Source organism: Pristiophorus japonicus, chromosome 21 (genome assembly GCF_044704955.1).
Source record: "Pristiophorus japonicus isolate sPriJap1 chromosome 21, sPriJap1.hap1, whole genome shotgun sequence".
In the NCBI taxonomy this organism is placed as follows: domain Eukaryota; kingdom Metazoa; phylum Chordata; class Chondrichthyes; family Pristiophoridae; genus Pristiophorus; species Pristiophorus japonicus.
This window is the reverse complement of record NC_091997.1, coordinates 85,673,417-85,691,904: the sequence shown is the minus strand read 5'-3', so window position 1 is coordinate 85,691,904 and position 18,488 is coordinate 85,673,417. Positions and strand designations below refer to the sequence as shown.

At 47.1% G+C, this 18,488-nt stretch overlaps 1 protein-coding gene across 4 annotated transcripts; it reads right to left on the bottom strand.

The window, feature by feature from the left end:
• Window positions 1-501: 501 nt before the first annotated feature.
• LOC139233740 (uncharacterized) lies at window positions 502-18,488 on the bottom strand. 4 transcript variants are annotated; one of them, XM_070864207.1, is made up of 10 exons: window positions 18,392-18,488; window positions 10,712-11,113; window positions 9,596-10,060; window positions 9,339-9,431; window positions 8,930-9,049; window positions 8,798-8,819; window positions 8,666-8,700; window positions 8,389-8,575; window positions 1,882-1,916; window positions 502-1,792 (listed from the first exon to the last, which is right to left on the bottom strand). In XM_070864207.1, the coding sequence occupies exons 1-10, from the start codon at window positions 18,444-18,446 to the stop codon at window positions 1,527-1,529; spliced, it is 1,680 nt and encodes a 559-aa protein (XP_070720308.1). In that variant the 5' UTR covers window positions 18,447-18,488; the 3' UTR covers window positions 502-1,526. The 4 variants fall into 4 exon arrangements, with proteins under 4 accessions (XP_070720308.1, XP_070720311.1, XP_070720309.1 ...); XM_070864210.1 differs by having other exon boundaries at window positions 502-1,651; XM_070864208.1 differs by having other exon boundaries at window positions 8,936-9,049.

Here is an 18,488-nt window from a genome sequence, read left to right as displayed (position 1 = left end):
TGTTCAACATTTCAACATTGAAATGTTTTATGCTTTTAAAAATACTCTTTAGCGATCTGCTGGGGGCTGACAATTTATACCAAACTTTCTCTTACACAATCATGAACTTCCCTCAGCGTCCTCATAAATTTGCTTCCACTCCCCCTCCCACCCACTCCCCCCACACCCTCCTCACTCCCACTCCCCCCACTCCACCCTCCCATTCCCCCTAGCCTATCATTCTCCACTGCCCCTTCCCTCACACCCTCTTCACTCCCCACTCTCCCTCCCACTCCCCCTTCCCTCCCACTCCCCACTGCCCACTCACTCCTCCCTCCTAATCCCCTCAAACCCTCCTCACTCCCACTCTCCCCACACCCCCTACCTCCTCCCACTTCCCCTTGAGTCTAAATGCAGTGTCTTCACTGAGATCAGTTCATTCATTCAATTAGTTTGCCATAAAATTCCTGCTGGACAGATGACACAGCTCGTCATTTAGTTATAATTTTTAAACAGTGTTTATTGAATGACTTCCAATCACACAAGTTCCATTTTGCGTATTACACACCAGCGATGCGTTGTTCTATCTAAGCAGAGTCCAAGGGGATGAAGTTGCTCTTCGCCAGCAGTGTGAAGCTCATCGCGAATCGAGCGCACGTTTCACACCGAGCCCGAATTTCATTTCCATCAAAGTCGAAACTGGCGAGGACCAATTTCACGTCGAATGTGTTACAGTTATATTCTTCAACCGTGGGTTCCCATCGCCCTCGTCCGGTGTCGGTGAGAGTGGAAACTCACATTGAGTCTGTCTCCGTGTTCTGTGTCGGTCGCCACAAAAACTCAGAACAAACCGAGAAAGGCAAGGAGCTGCCACCAGCGGCTTTATATCATTTGTGAAACATTGGGAGAAGATATCTCCACACACAATCCTGCGCTTCAAGCAGCTTCAATGTTACAATCTGTGAAAACGCACTTGTGTTCAACGAGCGTCGGTTGTCCACCTGTATTCTGCGTGGTTTCCCTTCCCTCAAAATTAATGAATGAATTGAAAGACTTGCATTTATCGAGTGCCTTTCATGACCTCTGGAGATCACAAAGCACTTTACAGCGAATTAAGTATTTTTTGAAGTTTAGTCACTGTTGTAATTTAGGAAAAGTGGCAGCTAATTTGCACACAGCAAGGTCCCACAAACAGCAATGTGATAATGGCCGGTTTGGATCCTGGAATAAGTGGTAGGCCCCTTATTAGCATATTCAAAGGAGCCTAACGCCTACATCAGGGACTCCTCTACAGGCCCAAACCAATATGGCATCAAACATGTTTCCGACACTACTCGGGCATGGTGGGTTGGCCTCCTAAATTGGACCTCTTTTGCACCCATGATCCATCCAGAAATCCAGTGCAACAATGTCGAATTCTCCCCCACCCTGGGGGTCTGCAGTGGGAAAGTGTTCAATACCCAGTGTAAAATATATATTTTAAAATCTAGTACCACAATGAGTTTAACCAAGTTATCCGTTGCCTTTCTCCCATTACTCAATCACATTCAGGCTTCCTCTATTTTAGCATAAATAGGATTTTCTTCCATCTCTAACGGGCCAGGTTGTGGATCATCTTCCTCCAGCCGAGACCTTGTCTCCGTGTCTCCTGGGCTCCCTGTCCCCGGGCAACCTATCAAAGAATAAGTCTGCTCATTAGACAGAGCAACGGGATCCTCCTTACTGTCCTCTTTGGGCTGCGATTGGCCGTCTGGTTTGAGTTCAATGGCTAAAGAGGTTTCAACCTGCGGTATATGGTCCGTGCGGTCACTGCCTAGAAATTAAGAGGAGATCGCGTTTGATGGGTTTCACTTCCATGTGGGGACAGATAATGAAAGATACTGAAAGATTGCCACGACTTACATTTTACTGCCTGGATTTCAGTTTTGCCGTCATCACTGGGAAAACAGAAAATTAAATGTGTGAAAAATGAGTAACATATGATTCAAACAATATTAAACAGCTGTAAGTGGAAACTACATTCAGTCACTTTCTCCCCACTGGCCTGGATTTCAGTCTAACCCAGCCTGAAATTCCCTCATTCATTTTCCCTGATTCTGTCTGTCACTCTCTGACTGTCACTCTCTGACTGTCACTCTCTGTCTGTCACTCTGTCTGTCACTCTCTGTCTGTCACTCTCTGACTGTCACTCTCTGACTGTCACTCTCTGTCTGTCACTCTGTCTGTCACTCTCTGTCTCTCACTCTCTGTCTGTCACTCTCTGACTCTCGGATTGTCTCACCAATTCTCTTTCACTCTGTTTCTTTCTTTTTCTCTCCATCTGTCTCTCTCTCGCACGGTCTCTCTCCCTGTCTCTCTCTCTGTCTCTCTCTACCTGTCTCCTTCTCTCTCTCGCTCTGAGTCTCTCTGTGTCTCTGTCTCTCTCTGCCTGTCTCTCTCTCTCTTTCTCGCTGTTTCTATCTGTCTCCGTCTCTCTCTTTCTGTCTCTCTCTCTGCCTATCACCGTCTCTCCCTGTCTCTCTCTATGCCTCTCTCTCTGTTGCTCTCTCTGTCTCTGTCTCTGTCTCTCCCTCTCTCTCTCTCTCGCTCTCTCGCTGTTTCTCTCTGACTGTCTCCGTCTCTCTCTCTCTCTCTCACTGTCTCTCTTTGCCTGTCTTTCTCTCTCTCTCTCTCTCGCTCTCTCAGACTCTCTCTTTGTCTCCGTCTCTTTCTGTCTCTCTCTGCCTGTCTCACTGTCTCTCGCTGTCTCTCTCTGCCTGTCTCTGTCTCTCTCTTCCTGTCTCACTGACTCTCTCTCTCTCTCTCGCTGTCTCTCTGCCTGTCTCCGTCTCTCTCTCTGCCTGCCTCCGTCTCTCTCTGTCTCTCTCTGCCTGTCTCACTGTCTCTCTCTCTCTCTCTCTCTCTCTCTCGCTGCCTCTCTGTCTGTCTCCGTCTCTCTCTCTCACTCTCTCTCTCACTCTCTCTCTCTCTCTCGCTGTCTCTCTCTCTGTCTCTCTCTCTCTGTCTCTGCTGGTCTTGCTGTTTCTCTCTCTGTCTCTGTTTCTCGCTCTCTGTCTGTTATTCGATCCCCGTCTCACTGTCTATCTCCATCTCTATTGTATAGGGTTAATCACATAAAGTTAATTATGATATTTAGTCATTTACAGTGTGTTTCTGCTCCATGCTTCGTGGATTGTTGTTGCTATAGAGAGAGAGAGAGGGAAGCGATCTTGAGATGCACACCAGCTTATTATGAGACTGTCGGCGCCTCGAGATCTCATGCTTTGTGGACAAGCAGCCGGGGCATTACAGATTAGGAGTTGGCCATAAGCCACATGCACCCATGTTTTGTTTAATAGTATAAAGGAGCGGCACTGTCCCTTAGCTCTTCGAACTTCACCTTGGACCGCGATTCGCGAGCGGTGCCGGGACCCCCAAGGCTCCTGACCAGCCTTCGCTGCAGAGTTCCCGACAGGCCGAAGGCCATGAACGTTGTTGCATCTTATCATACTTCTCTTTTCTTCGTAAACTTTTTAATTAATATTTATTTTCCCTCAGTAAACGGTATTTTATTCTTTACTTCATTTGTCTTGTCTATTATTTAACATTCACCCAGATCCCGAACCTGGATCTATTATTATCGATCCAAAACACTGTCTCTCTTTCTCTTTCTCTCTTTGTGTTGCTCTCTGTCTGTCTCTCTCTGTCTCTCTCTGTCTCTCTGTGTCTCTGTTACTGTCTCCATATCTCTCTTTATCTCTCTGAGTCTGCTATGTAAGCTGTCCTCTCTGCAAAGAGTGTTCAGCCTCCTGTACCATGTGGGAACTCAGGGACACTTCCGGTGTCCCTGACGACTACGTGTGTGGGAAGTGTGTCCACCTCAAGCTCCTGACGGTCCGTGTTACGGAATTGGAGCTGAGGGTGGATTCACTCTGGAGCATCCACGATGCTGAGAATGACGTGAGTATCACGTGTAGTGAGTTGGTCTTACCTCAGGGAAAGGGTCCACAGCCAGATAAGGAATGGAAGACCAGCAGGAAGAGTAGTGCAAGGAAGGTAGTGCAGGGGTCCCCTGCGGTCATCCCCCTGCAAAACAGATACACCGTTTTGAGTACTGTTGAGGGGAATGACTCATCAGGGGAGGGCAGCAGCAGCCAAGTTCATGGCACTGTGGCTGGCTCTGCTGCACAGGAGGGCAAGAAAAAGAGCGGGACAGCAATAGTGATAGGGGATTCAATGGTGAGGGGAATAGATAGGCGTTTCTGCGGCCGCGACCGAGACTCCAGGATGGTATGTTGCCTCCCTGGTGCAAGGGTCAAGGATGTCTCGGAGCGGGTGCAGGACATTCTGAAATGGGAGGGAGAACAGCCAGTTGTCGTGGTGCACATTGGTACCAATGACATAGGTTAAAAAAAGGGATGAGGTCCTACGAAATGAATTTAAGGAGCTAGGAGCTAAATTAAAAAGTAGGACCTCAAAAGTAGTAATCTCGGGATTGCTACCAGTGCCACGTGATAGTCAGAGTAGGAATCGCAGGATAGCACAGATGAATACGTGGCTTGAGCAGTGGTGCAGCAGGGAGGGATTCAAATTCCTGGGACATTGGGACCGGTTCTGGGGGAGGTGGGACCAGTACAAACCGGACGGTCTGCACCTGGGCAGGACCGGAGCCAATGTCCTAGGGGGAGTGTTTGCTAGTGCTGTTGGGGAGGATTTAAACTAATATGGCAGGGGGATGGGAACCAATGCAGGGAGACAGAGGGAAACAAAAAGGAGGCAAAAGCAAAAGACAGAAAGGAGATGAGGAAAAGTGGAGGGCAGAAAAACCCAAGGCAAAGAACAAAAAGGGCCACTGTACAGCAAAATTCTAAAAGGACAAAGGGTGTTAAAAAAACAAGCCTGAAGGCTTTGTGTCTTAATGCAAGGAGTATCCGCAATAAGGTGGATGAATTAATTGTGCAAATAGATGTTAACAAATATGATGTGATTGGGATTACGGAGACCTGGCTCCAGGATGATCAGGGCTGGGAACTCAACATTCAGGGTTATTCAACATTCAGGAAGGATAGAATAAAAGGAAAAGGAGGTGGGGTAGCATTGCTGGTTAAAGAGGAGATTAATGCAATAGTTAGGAAAGACATTAGCTTGGATGATGTGGAATCTATATGGGTAGAGCTGCAGAACACCAAAGGGCAAAAAACGTTAGTAGGAGTTGTGTACAGACCTCCAAACAGTAATAGGGATGTTGGGGAGGGCATCAAACAGGAAATTAGGGGAGCATGCAATAAAGGTGTAGCAATTATAATGGGTGACTTTAATATGCACATAAATTGGGCTAGCCAAACTGGAAGCAATACGGTGGAGGAGGATTTCCTGGAGTGCATAAAGGATGGTTTTCTAGACCAATATGTTGAGGAACCAACTAGGGGGGAGGCCATCTTAGACTGGGTGTTGTGTAATGAGAGAGGATTAATTAGCAATCTCATTGTGCGAGGCCCCTTGGGGAAGAGTGACCATAATATGGTGGAATTCTGCATTAGGATGGAGAATGAAACAGTTAATTCAGAGACCATGGTCCAGAAATTAAAGAAGGGTAACTTTGAAGGTATGAGGCGTGAATTGGCTAGGATAGATTGGCGAATGATACTTAGGGGGTTGACTGTGGATGGGCAATAGCAGACATTTAGAGACCGCATGGATGAATTACAACAATTGTACATTCCTGTCTGGCGTAAAAATAAAAAAGGGAAGGTGGCTCAACCGTGGCTATCTAGGGAAATCAGGGATAGTATTAAAGCCAAGGAAGTGGCATACAAATTGGTCAGAAATAGCAGCGAACCCGGAGACTGGGAGAAATTTAGAACTCAGCAGAGGAGGACAAAGGGTTTGATTAGGGCAGGGAAAATGGAGTACGAGAAGAAGCTTGCAGGGAACATTAAGGCGGATTGCAAAAGTTTCTATAGGTATGTAAAGAGAAAAAGGTTAGTAAAGACAAACGTAGGTCCCCTGCAGTCAGAATCAGGGGAAGTCATAACGGGGAACAAAGAAATGGCAGACCAATTGAACAAGTACTTTGGTTCGGTATTCACTAAGGAGGATACAAACAACCTTCCGGATATAAAAGGGGTCAGAGGGTCTAGTAAGGAGGGGGAACTGAGGGAAATCTTTATTAGTCGGGAAATTGTGTTGGGGAAATTGATGGAATTGAAGGCCGATAAATCCCCAGGGCCTGATGGACTGCATCCCAGAGTACTTAAGGAGGTGGCCTTGGAAATAGCGGATGCATTGACAGTCATTTTCCAACATTCCATTGACTCTGGATCAGTTCCTATGGAGTGGAGGGTAGCCAATGTAACCCCACTTTTTAAAAAAGGAGGGAGAGAGAAAACAGGGAATTATAGACCGGTCAGCCTGACCTCAGTTGTGGGTAAAATGATGGAATCAATTATTAAGGATGTCATAGCAGTGCATCTGGAAAATGGTGACATGATAGGTCCAAGTCAGCATGGATTTGTGAAAGGGAAATCATGCTTGACAAATCTTCTGGAATTTTTTGAGGATGTTTCCAGTAAAGTGGACAAAGGAGAACCAGTTGATGTGGTATATTTGGACTTTCAGAAGGCTTTCAACAAGGTCCCACACAAGAGATTAATGTGCAAAGTTAAAACACATGGGATTGGGGGTAGTGTGCTGACGTGGATTGAGAACTGGTTGTCAGACAGGAAGCAAAGAGTAGGAGTAAACGGGTACTTTTCAGAATGGCAGGCAGTGACTAGTGGGGTGCCGCAAGGTTCTGTGCTGGGGCCCCAGCTGTTTACATTGTACATTAATGATTTAGACGAGGGGATTAAATGCAGTATCTCCAAATTTGCGGATGACACTAAGTTGGGTGGCAGTGTGAGCTGCGAGGAGGATGCTATTAGGCTGCAGAGTGACTTGGATAGGTTAGGTGAGTGGGCAAATGCATGGCAGATGAAGTATAATGTGGATAAATGTGAGGTTATCCACTTTGGTGGTAAAAACAGAGAGACAGACTATTATCTGAATGGTGACAGATTCGGAAAAGGGAAGGTGCAACGAGACCTGGGTGTCATGGTACATCAGTCATTGAAGGTTGGCATGCAGGTACAGCAGGCGGTTAAGAAAGCAAATGGAATGTTGGCCTTTCATAGCGAGGGGATTTGAATACAGGGGCAGGGAGGTGTTGCTACAGTTGTACAGGGCCTTGGTGAGGCCACACCTGGAGTATTGTGTACAGTTTTGGTCTCTTAACCTGAGGAAGGACATTCTTGCTATTGAGGGAGTGCAGCGAAGATTCACCAGACTGATTCCCGGGATGGCGGGACTGACCTATCAAGAAAGACTGGATCAACTGGGCTTGTATTCACTGGAGTTCAGAAGAATGAGAGGGGACCTCATGGAAACGTTTAAAATTCTGACGGGTTTAGACAGGTTAGATGCAGGAAGAATGTTCCCAATGTTGGGGAAGTCCAGAACCAGGGGTCACAGTCTGAGGATAAGGGGTAAGCCATTTAGGACCGAGATGAGGAGAAACTTCTTCACCCAGAGAGTGGTGAACCTGTGGAATTCTCTACCACAGAAAGTAGTTGAGGCCAATTCACTTAATATATTCAAAAGGGAGTTAGATGAAGTCCTTACTACTCGGGGGATCAAGGGTTATGGCGAGAAAGCAGGAAGGGGGTACTGAAGTTTCATGTTCAGCCATGAACTCATTGAATGGCGGTGCAGGCTAGAAGGGCTGAATGGCCTGCTCCTGCACCTATTTTCTATGTTTCTATGTTTCTAATCCAATTCCTTGCCTAAAACTACCAATCATTCAGTAAAATATTTGGACGAAATTGATCATTATGGTCACATATGCCAAAATATTGTTCTGAGAGAGTTTAAAAAAAAAAGATAACTTCATAAGGGCACAGTGATGTTTTTCTGATAGTGCTCCTTTATTCCAATATCAGGTCAGTCTCTGTCTGAATCTATCACTGTCTGTCTCTGTCTCTGTCTTTCTCTGTCTCTTTCTTTCTCTCACATTTTCTCTCAGGGTCCTTGATGATATTAATTTGGTCATCTCGATCCAGTTTGCAGCTCATGTGAGCCACAGTACAAAACTACCTCTAAATTGGCCCTTCCACTCAAACAGGACATGAGGTGTGAGAAGTGAAGATGTCTGACCTCTCTCCTGACCTTGGAGTTGAGGAACATTGTTGGGACAGTCCAGAGGGAGTTTTACGCTGTGCCTAATCTGGAGTGCTCCAAGTGATACTGTGTGGCCAAAGTTGAAAAGTAACCCATTTGCCAGCATGGGCTCCCCTCACCTTCATTACATTAACAATCTTCTAACCCTCCATCCTAAAACAAAGTTGTGGTCAGTGTTGACCGTAGCCGAGGGGTGACAGCTGTCACTCTGCTTACCCTTTGACCATTGACTCCTCGATCAAACAGTACACATGCTCTGTAGAGTCAATGTTTGGGCCAGTGCTCTCCATTCCTTCACCAGGCCTTGGCTGGCTCGACGGCGTTGGAACTCTTGTCACCGAATACGCAACAGGCTCGTTGTCATCGCTCTGATCCTTCCTGGGAACCACAGAGTACGGGAAACCTGGACAGAAGGGCGGGAACACCATGCTTTTAGTTTCAACTCTCAAAGGGCCAGGATCGGAAGAGTTGGCCAGCAATTCTAGTCACTTACATTCAGCCACTTGTGTCAGCTGCACATCACCGGCCCTACAGTTAGCAAAGAAAAGTAACCTGTAAATGTTCCATTAAATGAGCAAAATTATACAGAAAGTCTGCCGAAATACTGATCAAATCCCATCCCTACCTGGGTCCTGGTGCTGAGGATCCTTCACAACACATGCCGTAAGATGGGAAAGATAAATGTAAGAATCTATGTAAGGAATCTGCTCTTACAATTTTATAGATTTAGATCAAACATTTTAACGCTCTTGCTTACCTTTACCTTTGGCAGATTGTCGTTTCCTTCGGCAAACTACCCCAATAATGCAAACTATCCCAACAATGCAAATGAGTACAATCAGACACACTATGGCTACGTTCACAGTGATGGCAGGGTCTGGAAATGCAGAGGAGAAGCAACATTAAGTTCAGTTTGTGCAATGCCGTCTTATATGTACAGCTGATCACACTGGTTACCTGGGCCGAGGAAGATACTTTTCCGGTTACAATCTGGAAAAGTGCAATTGCGAAGGAAGAAAATCGAACCAACGTCTAATGGGTACAAAACTAGACAATTGATTTGGAATCTCACATATGGGACATTGCCTGAAAGAATTATTTATATTATTTATATTGAATTATTGATATTAAATGGTTCACATCATATTCTGGATTGTATCACTTACTATGAGTTATGCTGCTGGTCACTAAAGATATTCCAAATGTTGAGGTGGGAGTGTCTGAAGATTTCCCGCTGCTCATTACACTGTTTACCTGGGCTGAGGAACATACTTTTCTGGTTACAATCTAGAATAGTGCAATGGCAAAGGAAGAAAATCGAAGCAACTTCTAAAGGGTACAAACTGGACAATGGACCTGGAATCTCACAGCTTGAATTATTGATATTAAATGTTCACATCATGTTCTAGATTGCATCACTTACTTTGAGTATTTGTATAAGTTATGTTGCTGGTCTCTGAGGAGTTTGAGGTGGCAGAGTCTGAAATTTCTGCACTGGGCTCCGTCACAAGGGAGATGTTTGCTGCAATCTTCCAGACAGATTTCCCTGAATCCTGACTGTGTACAGCACAGAGATACCTCCCAGTGTCCACCAGGCCCGCTGAGTGAATAGTAAGGTTGTGAGACTGGCGGCTAACCAAAGGATTGTGTGAGCTTTGGTTAGAGATTATTTGTGACGACTCTCTATCCACACAACAGAGTGGGTTAGAATATGGCCCCTGAGAGTCAATGGAAACAGAGTGCAGACACTTATTGACGTTTCCAGATCTGAACCAAAACAGATTGAAGGCGAGTAGTTTTCTATTCTGAAACTGGCAGGGTAAAGTCACATTCTCTCCTTCTGACACTGTCAGCGACAAGGAGTTTTCTTCAATAGAAGATATATTAGCTGAAAATATAAACAAGATTGAAAAGAATATTTGTTAATATAATAATCTCTAGTGTGGTACTTTATCAAAGAATTTCCTAAAGACCATGTACACTCATCATCATAGGCAGTCCCTCCAATCGAGGATGACTTGCTTCCACGTCAAAAAGTTCACGGGTGTTTCAATGAAGGACCTAATATTGCAGGTCCGAACTACACTGTGAAGGATGGAAGATTCCTGTGCGTCGATTTTAATGTGTGCTGGCGGTTGCACACCAACCGCCACACTGGCTTGGCAGAGCTAGGTCTTATACACTAGGTCATGTACACTACATCCACTGCATTCCCCCACTTACCATGTCTGTTACCTCCTGGACAGTTTGAAACCCGTGCCAGCTACTTCTCACTATTTACTCTTTATCTGCATACGCGGTATTTTCATCTTAATAAAGGCTCTAACATTTTCCCAATGACAGCTATCCGCACTAAAACCTCCTCCAGTACCTCCCCAACGCCTCCAAAAATCTCCCCTAATGTCTCACCTAATACCTTACATTATATGTTCTCGCAATACCTTGCCGATCACTCCCCCGATACTTCCCGAATATCTTCCTCGATCCCTCCCCCGATTCTGCCCCGTTCCCTCCCGCGATATTGCCCCAGTGCACCTACCATCCTGGGTTATCACAAAGAACAAGTCGTGGTTTTCACATCCCGACTGTGACAGTGTGAGCCAGGACGGACACTCCAATGCCCCTCCTTCTGTGGAATCCTGAACCATGAAGGTAAACACCATCGAGTTAATCGTCTTCACAGCGAATGTCAGAGACTCTGTTTGGTCGTCATGTAATTTGCATTTTGTACACTCTGGCTCACTGTATCCTTTTCTTCCCTGAGGACCGATATTTTCATCACATGGCTTCTCGTTCTTTGGGTGCTGACATTTTATTTCACCCATTCCTGACCCGGGATCACTGGAGCTGCACAAGGTTACTTTATTCCCAGCACCGGTGGGCACGTTGCATTGCAGAGTGGTGACATCTCCTGGTCCTCGGAAGAAGAGATAAGTGGATCCTGCGGGGAAAGGGCAGAATGGGATAGAGATAGAGACAGGAAAGCTCATTAAACAGTCAACGTGAAACAAAGCCTCTCACAGGAAATTAAGGAATCGTGATTTTTTTTTTGCAGTCAATACACTGTTGGTCAAAACCCCAGTTACACTTAATCTAACAAGGCTTAACATTTCATGGAGTGTTTAACAGCAAAATTAGCGTGGGAAAGCTGCACTGATTTCACTGATTGCCGGCAATACGGGGTGGGGTCGGTGGTAGGGGATCCACAGCGTCGCCTGTGTCAGAGTGTTGAATGACTGACCGCAACGTCAGGATTTCCGCGTTTAGATGCGCAACATCCTGAAGTTCGGGTCAGTTTCAGAGAGAATGATTGTAAATGCTGACAGTTTGGTCCGGGCGGTCCTCCGCTCCAGCAGGGGACAAGCCCGCCGCGTGAAGGCAGGTCTAACCTCAACGGTAAGTATGAAGACCTGCAATAAAAGGTAAGTGCAGTTCTTTTCTTTATTTCTTTTGCAGGGATTCAGGTGGATGGGGTCCGCTGAAGGATTTCTAGTGTTTTTTTAATTTTGTGAAAATGTTTAATTTTATCAGTTCCGCCCTCGTACTTAGCTGAGGATTGCATTTGCCGCCGAGAATGGGAACTACCTCCCGCTGCCGCCCAGATTCAGGGCGTAAGTCCCATTTTTGCCGCCGGGCGGTCTTTCCAAGATTTTTCCATGAAACTTCCGGCCAAAGTACCGTCAGGATCTCAGCGGTCCTTTGGGCAGAACTTAGCTTCCACCAATTCCAGGGCCTTAGAGTACAGGTGCAGCATTGAGAATCCGGAGTCCAGAATCCGGAATGTTCCGGAATCCAGACTCCAGGACGATTGGTGGTAGGGTTGTCCAGAATCCGTAAAATGTTCCGGAAATTTGGACTCGATGACCCTGCCCACCTCGGGGCCCCGTTGCTGCCCAACCTTGGGCCTCGCTACAGCTCACCCAGCCCCGCTCACCTCAACGTCGCTGCCCTTACCTCGGGGTCTCCTCGCCAACCTACCCGATGATGATCTCCTCGGCGGGGCTCATCTGACGATATCATCCTCGGCGGGGACCACCCGACAACAACCTTCCGGCAGAGCCCCGCCCGACAACATCCTTGGCAGTGGGGCCAGGCGGCCCGAACAGCTTCTTGGTGGGAATCCACCACCGCGCCCCCTCCGCCCCCCTTTCAGATGTTCCGAAATCCGGAAATACTCAAACCTGGGCGTGGGTGTTTCCGGATTCGTGATGTCAGAAAGCAAATTGAAAGTCCAGAAAAACCCAGAATCCGGAATGGCCTCGGTCCCGAGAGTTTCGGGTCTTAGGCGCTGCACCTGTTCTGCGTACAGTTCTGGTCGCCATATTATAAAAAGGATATGGAAGCACTGGAGAGGGTTCAGAGAAGATTTACAAGGATGATATCAGAAATGCGAGGGTATACACATGAGGAAAGGATGAAAAGGCTAGGTCTCTTTTATCATGAAAAAAGAGGGCTGAGGGGTGACCTAACAGAGGTCTTTAAAACGATGAGAGATTTTGATAGAGTGGATACGGAGACAATGTAACCTGGCGATCTGTATGTCCCACCTTGCAGACTGACACACTCTGTAAAAAGTTAGATTTTACTCTTTGCAGAAGAAATTGGCCCACAACAAAAGGGAGGCAACTCGGACAGGAGGAGGCATGCCCAATCTGCATCCACTGACACCCTTGGAACAGAGGGTAGCTGCTATGATGAGTGGTACATGGAGAAAAGCAATCAGTACAGCACAAGCTGGGCCTGCACACGAGGAAGAGGGTAAGTCCTGAAAATGCATCGTGGCCCTTTAAATCAACCTGCTGCCTAACCTGCTATGTGTGAGAGTACTCATGCCACCCATCCGGCCCCCTCCCTTGCTGTTAAACATTTGACTGTTCTGATGTATTTTGCAGAACATGATGATGATGATGATGTTGATGATGATGACGATGACGGTGCTGCTGCTTCCAACCCTGAGGATCCTGAGGGTACAGAACAAGGACCAGTACAACCAGATGTGGATGAACCAGACTGGATGATGGCAGCGATGACTGAAATGTCTGCAGGGGAGAGCTTCCAATTTAATGTTTGAGCCCCCATCAAGGGGCATCAGAGTTTCAACCCCTAGCATAGGTCTTGGTTCCACCTTCCATGGTTTTGCTTCCGATGTTGCGGGTCCCAGTGGTGCTGCTGGTATAATGCAGCTTTCTACAGTCAGTGCACTACCGTCCGAGCCTGCTCCTCCCTCTCGCATAGGTTCTGGCTCCATCTACTATGGTTTTGATTCCGACGCTGCGGGTCCCAGTGCTGCTGCTGATATCATGGAGCAGTTTATACTCATTCGTCCAACATCCCAGCCCATGGCTCGCACTCGAGTGCTGTTGTCTGGAACACCGAGCGCCCCACCATCCCAGCCCGAGCCTCTCTCTCTAGTACTGCCGTCTGGAACACAGAGCGTCCTACCGTTCCAGCCCGAGCCTCTCCCTCTAGTTCTGCCGTCTGCAACACAGAGCATTCCAGCATTCCAACCCGAGCCTCTCCCTCTAGTTCTGCCGTCTGCAACACAGAGCATCCCAGCATTTCAACCCGAGTCTCTCCCTCTAGTTCTGCCGTCTGGAACACAGAGCATCCCAGCATTTCAACCCGAGTCTCTCCCTCTAGTTCTGCCGTCTGGAACACAGAGCGTCCCACAGTCCCAGCCCGCGCCTCCCTGTGTAGTGGTGCCGCTTGCAACACAGAGCGTCCCACTGTCCGTGCCCGCGCCTCCCAGTGTAGTGGTGCCACGAGGCAGACCCAGGCAGAGGAGAAGGAGATTGGAGACACGCTCTCCTGAGATGCAGCATGCAACAGATGCGGCTCAGGTTGTGGCGTTGGGTATGGAGACCAATGAGCTTACCCGATCACTCATCGGTGGCGTCAGTGCAGTGGGTGAAGAGTTGTCGGTCCTGACAGGAGAAATAGCAGTAATGGCACGGGAACTTAGGGAGGGAATGTCCGAGAGAGTGCAATCAACAGCACAGGCCGTCGGGGGGGCATGCAAATGACGGCACAGGCCGTCAGGGAGGGCCTGGTTGAGGTAGCTGCTGCAATAAGGGCACACAGCCCGGCCAATCAAATGACACCCCTATGAGGAAGTGAACATTCACTGAGATATGGATGAGACATGGATGCAGCCTTTCTTTGCTGCTTTTGTTCTTGTTCTTGATGTAGCTGTAGTAGCGTTTTTCAAATTGAAATTGTTTTGTAAGTTTTGTAATTTTACAACTTATAAGTGATCTCAGGGTTTTCAAGTGATCTTTTAGTGTAAATGCTCTCACATTCTGTAACTTATTTAATTTTGCATCTAAAAAGTGATCTTGAAGTTTAAGTGATCTTAAGAGTAAGATTTTTCACATTGCGATTGTTTTGTAACTTTTGTAACTTTACAAGTTTATAAGTGACCATAAAGTTTTTAAGTGATCTTCAAGAGTCATATTAAAAAGTATAGTTTGATACAACAAATATTTTATTACAGTGACGTTAACTTTTCAATAAAATATTTTTTCATTAAAACTTCCATTAAATGTTCCATTAACACAACACAACGTCGGAACAACTGCAAAGAATAAACATGTCCATGTGCAAAAGTGGTCACAGAACCCTCAGGCATCAGTAGTTGAAGCGTTCACGGATGAGCTGCTGGCACAAGGCTCGAGCAATCGTTAAAGGAGCACGATGGACAGCCCTCCTCCAACCTCGTGCTCCGGCATCAGGCACTTGCATGCTTTCCTGATCGTCGTCATCATCCTCATCCTGCTCTTCCATAATACTATCATCAGGTACTGGACCCTCACGTGGGTCTTCTGGTTCCATTACCAGCTCCTGCTGCCTCATGATGGCTAAGTTATGAAGCATGCAGCACACAACAGTGAAGTGACCGACAATCTGAGGAGAGTATAGCAACTGTCCTCCGGAATGGTCCAGGCATCCGAAACGCTGTTTCAATATGCCAATGGATCTCTCAATGATGATGCGTGTCGCAATGTGCGCCATGTTGTATTGACGGTCAGCTTCTGTCCGTATCATGCGTAGGGGTGTCATGAGCCAGATGGTCAGGCCGTACCCTTTGTCTCCCAGTAGCCAGCTCTGCCCTTCTGGCTGCTGCTCAAACATGTCAGATAGAACGCTGTCGCGTAGGATGAACGCATCGTGGGTGCTGCCAGGGTATCTCGCATCGACTGACATGATGCGCTGCTTGTCGTCACACACGAGCTGCACATTGATAGAGTGGAAACCTTTCCTATTTCGGTACTGCTCAGAATCCTCCACAGGTGCTCGCAAGGCTATGTGGGTACAATCAATGCAGCCCTGTACCTTTGGGAAGCCAGCAATCCTGAAGAAGCCCACAGCCCTCTCATGGATCGCTTGTGCGGTCATTGGGAAATTGATGGTCATTCCTCCGCGCATACAGTGCAGCCGTGACCTGGTAAATGCAGGCATGTATTGCACGTTGAGAGATGGCACACACATCTCCAGTTGTAGCCTGAAACGATCCCGAGGCATAGAAAGAAAGTGCAGCTGTTACCTTCACTGCAACAGACAGGGCAGTTGGCAGTCTGCTTTTGGGCTGCAAATCTGCTCTCACCATATCACAGATCTCAGTGAACGCAGCCTTTTCACACAATCAGCCTCGCTCATGTCCAGGTACGAGCGCCTGGCTCGATATTGTTGACGTGGGTAAGATCTCCTGCCCAGCAACCTACGGGTTACGATGTTCCTGGTGCAGTGAGCTCTAATCAATTCTCTCCTATGCAGTGAATTGATGGCAAACCATTGCATAATACGTGGTGTTGACAATGCAGCACCCATTCTGCAAATTTAAGTATAAAACTGTCTATGTGGCTGCCTCTCCCTGGCCAAATGGCCTCAGTCCCCTCACAGCTCGAAAGCTGCTGCTGTATCTTCGGCTGCCATCGAGCCACTGACGCCGCCCCTATCGTGTGGCCGAATGGCCTCAACCCCCTTCGAAAGCTGCGTGCGTGTTGATTCTTCGGCTGCCGGCCAGCCACTAACGGAATGAAGGCCTGCCTGAAGCACCACAGCTCAGCTCGAAGGCTGCTTGTTGCTGCTGTGGGGGCTGCCGTCGAGACACTGACACCACCCCTGCCTGTCTCCAACATGAAAGGCCTGCCTGAAGGTTGCTGCTGTTTCACACAGGTCGGAACATGGATTATTTAATCTTTTCTTTGCTTATAAATTTTTATTCAGGTTGGATTTATTTGTATAATATTTGTATAAGTATAACTAACATAGAAAATAGGTGCAGGAGTAGGCCATTCGGCCCTTCTAGCCTGCACCGCCATTCAATGAGTTCATGGCTGAAGGATTGATTGTGGAATTTAATGACTTCCCTTCCCCCCCCTCTCCCCCCCCCGCCCTCGTTCCCTACGCCGAATTTGTAACCTACGCCTGATTTTCTAAAGTGTAGACAAGGTTTTTTCGAACGTACAAAAATCTTCAATTACTCCATTCTACTTTAGTTTGGAGTAAGTTTTCACTGCCTAAACTTTGAAAACTGGCGTAAGTGGCCGGACACACCCCCTTTTGAAAAAAAAATTCTGTTCCAAAGTGAAACTGTTCTAACTGACTAGAACTGGAACAAACTAAATGCAGAGAATTCAAATTTCTAAGATATTCCATTCTAAACCAGTTGCTCCAAAAAAACAGGAGCAACTCAACTGAAACTTGGCCCCACTGACCCAGGTGTGTCTGTACTATAGATCACTATTACGCCAGAGCTCGAATAAACACCAAACCACATCTCCCAGTCAGACTCGGTTGTAACTCAGCCGTGTCTAAGATCATGCGTAACTGACCTGACAGGGGAGTAACCATGACCCCAAAGTGGTTCTCCCTGGATCAGGAAGGTGGTGCTCCTATGCTTTTTGGAAATAGGAGGTGGGTGGGGTGGATTGACCCATCCACCTCCACGGAGGTGTGTGGGGGGCCTGACCCATCCACCTCCATGGCACGAACCTGGTATTGCAGTACTTCCAGGAACGGTGCAGTGGCTCTAGACCTTTTGGCTAAGAGTATTGGCGCAGAGTGATCCTTGATGTGTGCAAAGTGACCTCTGGCGTTTGTGATTTGACAAAGAATTGGAAAGATTGGCAACGAAAAATGTAAAAAAAACTCAGCCGTGTTTGGACTGAGGTTAGGGGCAGACGTCACTTATCATTTGAGGAACAGAATCTGTCGGCAGACCGCCCATATTACACAGAGTCTGTTTAGAAACAAATTGCAGAGTATGGTTACAAATCCCCCTTTACACAGTGTCGGTTTCCATTTCCTTACAGAACAATCGCGGAATGGGCGGTCTGTAATGTACAGAAAGCCCTGAGCTGCTCCATTTTGCCAGTGGTGCTGATTTCGAGCCCTGGTCCGAGTGGTGTCGTGGGCCCCGCCCAGTGTGGTCTCCACCCTTTAATGGTGTGAGGCTCGGCTGAGTCATCAAATATAATTGTTACTTTCGAGTTCCCAATGATCGAGCCTGAGCATAAAATCTTACACAGAATTACATGGAATGTTCGGCACAGAAACAGGCCATTCGGCCCAACTGCTCCATGCCGCATTTATGCTCTGCACGGACTTCCCACCCCCTCTCTCCATTAAAGCCCATCAGCAAATCCTTCTAACTCTTCTAAATCTTCCACTATTTCATTCCTAGAGTGAGATATGATTCTGTTGTAAGGGAAATTGGGATAGGATCAGCACTGTTCTTGTATTTCATCCCTGCACTGTTTTAAGACAGGAGTTGAACCAAAGACGTTTGCAGCACAGAAGGAGGCAATTGGGCCCATCGTGCCAGTGCTGGCTCTTTGCCAGAGCAAACCCATTGCCTCGCTCTCCCCACAGCCCCAAATCTTCCTCTGCTTCAAATGTTTTCCAGTTTTCCTTCAAAAGATGAAAATGTCTCTGCGTCAACCACTCCCTGTGGCAAAACAAACCTCTGTGTAAAAAATGTTCTCCTAATCTGTCTCCTCACTCTCTTAGTGCCAATTTTAAACTGACCACCCATGATTAAACCGTGTTAAAATGACCCAGCAACAACTGTCATATGAGTACATTAAACATCCGCGTGAAAGCAGCACTGATGGCAATCAATATCCTTCAATCCTTATATTTCTGCGTTCAGGTACAGGTAGAAACTGATATTTCCAGATAAACATGTTGAAGATTAGTTGAAAGTATGGATCCTTACCTACAACATGTTGGAACAGAAGGAAAAGACCCACAAACAGAGCACCAAGCGCCATTTCACGTTCCTAGCTGGTTCAGAAGCTGGGTGCCTCTTTCAC